Source organism: Equus caballus, chromosome 30 (genome assembly GCF_041296265.1).
Source record: "Equus caballus isolate H_3958 breed thoroughbred chromosome 30, TB-T2T, whole genome shotgun sequence".
Taxonomy (NCBI): Eukaryota; Metazoa; Chordata; class Mammalia; order Perissodactyla; family Equidae; genus Equus; species Equus caballus.
In genome coordinates this window covers 8,592,600-8,601,474 of record NC_091713.1, presented here as the reverse complement: position 1 = coordinate 8,601,474, position 8,875 = coordinate 8,592,600, and the positions used below count along the sequence as shown (strand labels likewise).

The 8,875-nt window shown below is 41.0% G+C and overlaps 1 protein-coding gene across 1 annotated transcript; it reads left to right on the top strand.

The window, feature by feature from the left end:
• The first annotated feature begins 97 nt into the window (after positions 1-97).
• On the top strand, positions 98-7,939 carry COX20 (cytochrome c oxidase assembly factor COX20). The gene is made up of 4 exons (XM_023632756.2): positions 98-255; positions 6,697-6,811; positions 6,934-6,997; positions 7,702-7,939. The coding sequence occupies exons 1-4, from the start codon at positions 214-216 to the stop codon at positions 7,838-7,840; spliced, it is 360 nt and encodes a 119-aa protein (XP_023488524.1). The 5' UTR covers positions 98-213; the 3' UTR covers positions 7,841-7,939.
• The last annotated feature ends 936 nt before the right edge of the window (positions 7,940-8,875 follow it).

Genomic DNA, 8,875 nt, shown 5'->3' with positions numbered 1-8,875 from the left:
CCCGCGGGCCTGGCCCGCTGGGCTGGAGAGCTCCTAACGGGAAGGGAGGACCTGCCCCACCGAACAAAAGAGGCCGCGGCCGCGCCCGCCCGCGCGCGGAGGAGAGCCGGAGACCGACCCTAAGATGGCGCCGGCGCGCGGGCGGGCGGGGCGCAGGGGGCGGGGCGGGGCCACCGGGCGCGCCGTGCGGCGTGGAGGCGCCGACTCGCGCCCATGGCTGGCGCACCGGAGCCGGGCGAGCCCGCGGAAGGGAAGGTACCCCGGGGCGCGCGGCCGGGGCGGAGGGCCGCTGGGGAGGGGGCCGGGCCCGGGGCAGGGACAGCCCGCGCAGGGAGAGGGCGGTCTCGGGCTCCCTGCGGACAGGGCCGCGTGCTCACGACGCCTAGCAGGGGCCGAGACCTGCGCAGGTCTGACAACGTGGTTTATTCCGTGGAATCTGCGCCCAGAGCAGGCGGAGGAAACGAAGGAACAGAGGTTCTCCGTGAACCTTCCTTTCCTCGACCGGCGCCGCGTCCCCCGCGGCCGCCTTCCACAGCGGTCGGCGCGCCGGCCCCAGCTGGCCCTCAGCTCTACTTCCCGTCCGGGCGCAGCCCCCCCCGCCCCCCCCCCGGTGACATGCAACCCCTTGGCGTGTGAGTGAAAGCCCCTCACCTAGCCCTCGCTGTCGGCCTGTCTGCCGGCTCGCCCTTGCCTCTGCGGCGTCCCGAAGCTGCACTAGCTTTCGGGCCCGGCCTCCCGACCCCGCGGCAGACCGAGCGGCGTCCGTCCCCGTCCCCGCGCAGCTCGGGCACAGCCGAATCACAGCATCTCTTATGCCGGGAGTTCATACGTTGTCTTGTCTTCCTCGGGCTCCTTAGGAGCAGGGAGCCCAGTTTTTATCTTTAGTGCCGAGCACGTAACAGATGTTCAGAAAAGAGAAAAAAATATTTTCAGTAGTAAGCTAGATTAACATTGGATCAATCATGAGTGTTTACTGAAGACCCACTGTGTGCCAGATTGCTCCTATAGTTTTAGGATATACTCTGCTGAGCTTAGAAATTTTTCTCACTTCTTCAAAGTTCTTCTCTGGGGACTTTTCCATCTAAATTTGGCCAAGATAGCAGATCTTCAAATGGTTAATATGAACAAGTGTTGGATAAGTTATTTGCATATTTAATATCAAAACAAATTTTGTCAATTTATGCACCATTGGTGCCTTTTAATGTCTCGTAGTATGTGGAATATGCTTAGTGTAACAAAACATACCCTCGCTTGAAACTTACATATTTCGAGAAGCACCGTTAAGTACAAACGCAAAATTCCAGACTGTTTTGTGAGAACACTGGGATCTTGAATGGGGCTTTTTATCTCTTTTGTACCTGATTGTTCATCTTTGATAGGAGATAACTTGTCATTTAAGGGGCCTAGGGTGGTTTAATCCATTAAGAATTAAAGAATTCAAGACAGAAAAGAACCACTATCTTATCAATTAAATTGGTCCGTCATTAGCAAAACAAAATAATGTATTTGGTGAAATGAAGTACAGGTCACTAAAACTGAGGACTGCCAGTTTAGTGGGGCAAGGTTAAAAAAATGGCCTGTAAATAAATTGCTCTTGAAACACTAGTACCTATCAGGGCTCATCAAAGAGATTATAACAAAATTAATACAACACAAGCAATGATTAAACTAGCCCAGGGTATCTTAAAAAAATAAAAAATAAAAAAAAAGGAGGCCTGAAAGAATTTTTCAGTGATCCTTCCAGTACAATCCAGGGATTGTTTATGAGAATCAGTAAACCTGGGTAAGTTATCAAGTATACATGATAGAACTAGTCCTTAAACACTGTCTGCTCTCATTCTTTGCTCTTCAAGAAAACTTTAAAATATGAAACGTGTTACATGTGTACCAGGAAACGTGCCCCAGGTAAATTCTAAATTTATTAATTCACCCATTCAAAAAATATTTATAGAGTACCTACAAAGTATTAGACAGTAAACTAGGTGCTAAAGACATAGCTTTAATCAAAACAGGCAAATTCTTGTCCTTGTGAACATTCTGCTGGGGGAATCAAACAAAAAGGGAGTAAGAATTTCATTTACTGAGCCAGCCACGCAAAGGTCCAGGAGAAAAGCATCGTGTGCTAAGCAATCCATCCAGGCTTGTTAGAGGAATGGCCAGTGCGCCCAGACTAGGAGACCAGAGAACAAGCGGGATACGGAACAAGGGTAGGTGCAGTTCAGGTAGGACCTGCACAGCACGAGTGAGGAGTTTCATGTGTCAGATATCTGAGCCTCACTGAAGGTCGTGGAAGCTCAAAACTGAGAATGTCATCTGAGTGATACCATGGCAGGTGACGGCAGCTTGGTAGTAGCAGCAGTGAACGTGAGAAGTGGTTTGGTTCAGGATGTATTTGGTTCAGGTGTATCCTTCGAGACTTGCTGATACTTTGGACACGGGTTTGAAGAACAAAGGGAATCAAGGATGACTCTGAGGTTTTTGGTCTGAAACTTGGTTGATTAGGGATGCCTTTGAAAATAATTCTGATTTGGAAATATTAAGTACAAGGTGTTTGACATATAAGAAGAGGTGTCAGTAAGCAGCTCTCTCCCAAAAGCTTGGGAGATCAGAGTTTGATTTATAAACTTGGGAAGTCATCATCATATAAATGACATTTAATTGAAAGCCTTCAGACACCTAGGAAGAGACTAGATTTCAGGGGTGGGGGACACTTCAACTTTTAGGGGTCATCAGAGGGGACAGCAACAAAGCTGCCAGGAATGGCCACTGAGATAGAAAACCAGGAGACACCGTCATATTTGAAGACAAGAAAATGTTTAAAGAACAAATGATTATCGGCCACACGTGCTGATGTAGAGTACAGTGGATTTTGCAAAATGGATGTCTTTTAGAAGGGTGCTGTTTGAGTGGGGTGTAGCGGATAAATGCCTCATTGATGTGAGTTAAAGGGAGGACAGGAGATTTTTAAGTGGGGCAGCGCACATGAGTCATTTTAGTTTTGCAGTGAAAGGGAGCAGAAAAATGGGATGGTAGCTTAGCGGGGGAAGGGGTGTCGAGATTTGTATGTTCCTTGGCTGGAGACTATGGGTAGAGAGGAAAAAACGATGCAAATGAAAGAAGGGGTAACTATAGGAGCAAAATCCTTGAGTAGTCAAGAGAGCAATCAACTGCAGTTGGGACTAGTTTTAAATACGAACAGGGCCAGTTCGTCTTTTGCAACGAGAGGAATATGGGCACTGGTGCAGATATGTTTGGCAGTGGGAAATGAGGTGGCTCTTATTCGATCTGATTTCCTCTAAGTTACTAAGTTGGCATTCTAGCTTAGAAATCTCTTCTGAGCTTCCCTTAGTTCTGTCAAGGTGAGCTGGTGAAACTGCTTTTCTAAATCGAAGCTTAAAAATAGTCTACAAAAGGGGGCCGGCCCAGTGGCACAGCAGTTAAGTTGGCACGTTCTGCTTCTCGGCGGCCCGGGGTTCACCGGTTCGGACATGGCACCACTTGGCACGCCATGCTGTGGAAGGCGTCCCACATATAAAGTAGAGGAAGATGGGCACCGACGTTAGCTCAGGGCCAGGCTTCCTCAGCAAAGAGAGGAGGATTGGCAGTAGTTAGCTCAGGGCTGATCTTCCTCAAAAAAAAAAAAAAAAAGTCACTCTAAAAGTTCCTTAGTTTATATTTCAGGCCTAATACTTGTTAATGGCAGAAGTTAAGTTTGCAAACTACTAGGGAATAAAAGAAATGTTTACATGCTCGTACATTATAAATAGTACTTCAAAGGGACTTAAGGCTTGGACCCTTTGTTTCCTTTTCTGAGAATCTCAGTTCAGTTTACTTTCTAAAAGTAATATATGCTGAAGACTGATTTCTTCATTTATAGTGTTCCAGATCTGCTTTTAAGTCACCAGTAATCAGTAGTCTAAGCTCCAGCTTTACGAGGAGGCTGAGAATTCTCTACTAGGAAAGTGAAAATTGTGGTCTTCAAATGTCTTTGTATAAGCTTTCCCAGTTTTGATGCAAATCGCAGATGTACTGTCATGTCCTCTTACTCTCTAGATGTGAGACCTTTGGAAAATGACTTCTACCTGAGTGAGCCCTGGTTTTTTCATGTATAAAACCCCTAAAGGGTTACATGATGCCATGGAAATGACAGGCTTTGGGGGTCAGATTGACTTCCATCTCCACTCTGCCAGTACTTAAAAGACCCCCTGGGCCCATTTCATAGAGAATCTCAGAGGTTGTGGGAATTAAAAGTAAGAGATGTAAAGGGCCTGGCACCAATAGCCCCTGCCAGCCCTAAATTATGAGATTGTCTGAATAGAAGACTAATGTTGGTTTCTCAACCTTGGCACTGACATTAGACCAGTTTTGTTGGAGGTGGGGCTGGTATAGGTATCGTAGAACAATTACCAGCAGCATCCCTGGTCTCTATCCATGTTGGTTTCAGGAGGTACCATTTTAAATAGAGTGTTTGTCTTTAAAAGGTAAGATTATCCCATTATTTGCATTTTTTTAATTTATACTTTTCCAAACAGTATCTAAAAGCAGTGTTTCCCAATCTGATTCATCAAGAAAAAAACTCCAAAATTTCTAAAAAGATTCCAATGGCCTAGCCTAGATCTGAATCAGAATCTGAGGGGGGGATTTGAAAATCTCTAAAAAAAAACTCAAAAAGAGACTTACCTAGCTGACTGAAGCAGCACTATTTCAGGTACTTGGCAAGTATATTTTACTCTTAGTAAAAAACGGGGGTTGATAGCATTTTGTCCAAGTGAGTGAAAAAATGTTTGTCTGCAGATTCTAGTGTATCCTGGGGTCACACTATGGCTCCATTATGGGAGGGAATCCAAATGAAAAAGCCCAGAAGCCTTAAAGGAACTCGTGCTGTCTTTGGCAGAAGTGTGCAGTGCTTGGCATGCTGTGGCTAAGCCTTGATGGGTCCTTTTATTTTCTCTGCTTAGGATTTCTTTGCCCAAACGTGAAAGCCATCCCAACATTCCACCCTGTGGCAGAAACTGCTGGTCTCACTTGCAGATTCTAAGACTTGATTAAAACTGGCACTAACCGCAGCGCCCCCCCACCCCCCCAGCATCCTTCCCCCAGGGAAGTAGGCTGCTTTGGAGGTGGGGCAAGTACTTCTGGACTGGACCGTGGAGTCCAGCAGTCCTATCTGTATAGCAGCTCACACTCTCCCCCCACACAGTTCCCTAGGCTCTTGAGCTGATAGGGTAAGAAACAAGTTTTTTCCTAAATGAAAATGAAAAGGCAGAAACAGAATCTCCCAACTCTTTGCATATGAAGATTTGTATTGAAGAGCTTTTATAATTAAAGTCCGCAACATTACTGAGCATCTGCTGTGTTAGGTATGTGGGGGGAGGGTAGCATGGTGAGACAAAAGAAAAAATGGAATAGAATGATGAGTATATAATTTTTGCTTTACTATGAACCAAGTCTTTTCTGGCAGAAGCTTGGGCCAAAGAAGCAAATACAGGAGAAAACACAATATTTTCGTGTTTCAACCTATAATCTGACTTGCCTTATCACTGTCCCCCATTCCCTCCTATTTTTTTCCCTTCTATTACACCTTCTAGGCATCACCTCACCCTTTAGTCTCACACCATACTACCATTTAAAAAGCGAAACCTTTAAATGGACAAGTGGCTGCCTTTTAAAAGCTACATTACTGAAAACTTGCATTTAATCAAGTTTTAGAAAACAGTACCCTACATCTTCTAAGATTTTATTAACAATACTTTAGTGAAATGTAAGTGACTTTTAAAAAATGTCTGTCCTGCCCTCTCCAGACTCCTAATGTACAGCTAGTAGAGTGACATTCAAGTTTAAACATACTAAGCTTACGGTAGGAGTATGTTTTTAATGAAGATCAAGTCCATAAATGCAATGAAGACTGGAAAAAGAATTTAAGAACTATTCATTTTAGCACTTGAAGGAACTTAAATTATCACCTGGCCCAACCCCTTCATTACAGATTGAGGGCCAGAGAGATAATAAAATATATATATCTCTTACAGGTTACAGAAATTAGAGGCAGAGGTGAGACAAAAATCCCACTCTCTGGATGTCCAGCTTTTTTTCATCACACCTAGATGTGGTTACCATATACTATCAAAGAACCAAATACAATCAAGTGCATGCAACTTCATTATTGAAAGCAAGGGGAAACAGACCAGAAAAGAGAGATTTGCCCACGTTTATCTTTACATGAAGTATTTATTATAAACACAACTGATGTTCAGCGAGTTAACGCCAATAAAATCTGAAGTCATTGTTAAAGGAATTTAAAACAAAAAGCACTATACTAATATTATAAGCAAACACAGAATAATTTTACTTTTCGCATTTATGCTTTCTAATTTCAGTAATAGCCAAACTTCCAAATTCATAGATATTTAAAGAGCTCATAAAATAATGTATGCTCTTATTCTGAAACCAGTCGATTAGCAAATTATGGCATAACACCACAATTTAATTTATCCTACTGCTTAGGGCTTTCTGGTCAAATTCTCAAGGTTTCCCAGGTAAAGATTAAGATTGTATACCAAAGGAGGATGATCAAAGACAATGTAAACGGATTCGTAGTTGTCACAAAGCACATTTATTCTAGTTGAATCTTTACTAAACCACCCTGAAATAAAATACTTCCTTGTTCAACCCAGGTTCTTTTTTATTTTATCCTAGCCCTTTAAACTCCTAGGAATTTTAGATGTCGAAAACATTCCCTGTGCACGGGATTCAATACTATATGGTTCATTAGGATCTGTTGTGGCTGGCCTTGGACATTTTTTGTTAACTAGTGAGTATCTGTTTTTATATACATTTCTCTGTGTGGTGAACCACTTTTTTATAGATTAATATATGTAATGTATGTAATGTATAATTATAATTAATTATGGTGGTTATGTCTCTTTTTGACAGGTAGAATTAGAAAATCATGTGATGTTGGAGTAGGAGGATTTATCTTGGTGACTTTAGGATGCTGGTATGTACAGTAAATATTCAAGAAGACCCACGATTGTAATAAGTTTTATTTAATTCCAAAGCATAAGCTCTTTTCAGACCAGTCTCCCATTGGGAGATTCCCACCCTCAGTGAAGAATCTTGATTTTTATTGTTTAAAAAAGTACTTTTTAATGGAAATTTGTCTTACAAAATGATATTGCTGGAATGCCTTTTAAAATGTACATATATTTCATACCATTTATCACATGAACAGATGCATGACATTAGACATTCTATTAATGTTAAGTTATGGTTTATACTTCACTTAGGAAGGCCTCAATCTAGTGCTCATTTCTTCCCTGCTTATGGCATCACATCTGAAAATGCTACTTGAAGAATGTGTTAACAACTACTGGTACAACATAGATGAATCTCAAATATGTTTTCTTAATCAAAAAAAGCCAAACCAAAGAGTACATCCAAGTGGTTCCATTTATATGAGGTTCTACAACAAGTGAAACTAAGCTGATAGAAATCCTCATTTTATAGAAAATATACCTTAATAATAATAAAACAAATGTGTTCATAGGTTATTTTTGACACCAAACCACCCAAAAATATAACTATTCTAATTTGGAGTGCTATTTTCAGTCTTGAGATAGTCACCTAAGCTTTTTAAATTTTGTTATAAATTTCAAATTAATTTCTGTCTATTAATGACTTATTCATGTTCTTTTTCACAAGGTTTCATTGTAGGTATAATCATGCAAAGCTGAGAATCCAGGAAAGAATTGCCAGAGAAGGAATTAAAAATAAGATTTTATATGAAAGTACCCACCTTGATCCTGAAAGAAAACAAACCAATGGCAACAACAGCAACTGAGCAGAGTCTTGAGAACAAAGCTGAGGCCAACTATATATATAAACATTGTATGTACCATAAAGCTTTCAATGAAGTAAATAAAGTTATGTGTAAATGGTAGTCTTTTCTTTTTTTAGTTACGTGTAAATGGTAGTCTTTTTTTTTTTTTTTAACACTCGTATGAATACTTACAAAGTTGTTCTGACCCTGTATCTACTGCCAGTACAGCATAGAGTGGACTTATCATACTTAATTTGTGATAAGGAATGAATGAATACAAATGACAGCATTTCAAGAAATAAAATCTCTCCCAGTTGGATTCTAAAACTTGCCTTAAAAACAACAAACTGTATTACTGTCCCGTTAAAAATTAGGGAATACCTCCTGGTTTCTATAGCCAGTACTATTCTAAGACAAAGTAATGGATTTTATCACTTTGCAAATTGGTATGTTAAAAAATGTACCCACTGCTTGACACTATTCTTCCATTTCTTACAACAGGTAAGTCATCTTGCAAAAAATAAATGTCTTTAACTGCTCTAAATATTTTTTGGAAGTATACAGGGTTTTAATTATATAAATAGAATTTAAATATGCACATGGCATGCATGAAAATATTTTCAGAACTTGTTTGGTGCAAAGGAAAAAGAAATGCAGGATTACACTCATATTATAAAGGTCTTATTTACATTAATGTAACAATTTAATCGGCTGCCAGAAAAACAGCAAACAAGGCACCCAACATCAAACTAAGTCCACAGAATTTATTCATTCAGGAAAAAATTCTCCCTTTCCAAAGCAATTAAATTATTTTTGGTTTTAAAAAAACATTAACATTACTTTTCAAGAAAATCTTTTAAATATGACAAAGCACAAGCTGGAAGTCTTCTTGGTTAAGAAATGATAAATATGAAAAGAGACACCAGTGGACAGGATTATGGCATCATTATTGGTTCTGTTACTTAATATGGTGAGCTAAAGAAACAGAGCAAGGAAGAGATGTCCTGAAACTTTGTTCTGTATCCCTTTTCATAAGGTAAGTGGGGCTTGCTCCTC

What these genes read in the sequence shown, in the direction of transcription:
- COX20 (XM_023632756.2), top strand. Translation starts at nt 214, where the DNA reads ATGGCTGGCGCACCGGAGCCGGGCGAGCCCGCGGAAGGGAAG. An exon ending in GCGAGCCCGCGGAAGGGAAG is followed by an intron (nt 256 to 6,696) that starts GTACCCCGGGGC and finishes ATTTTATCCTAG; the next exon opens with CCCTTTAAACTCCTAGGAAT. An exon ending in TGGACATTTTTTGTTAACTA is followed by an intron (nt 6,812 to 6,933) that starts GTGAGTATCTGT and finishes TCTTTTTGACAG; the next exon opens with GTAGAATTAGAAAATCATGT.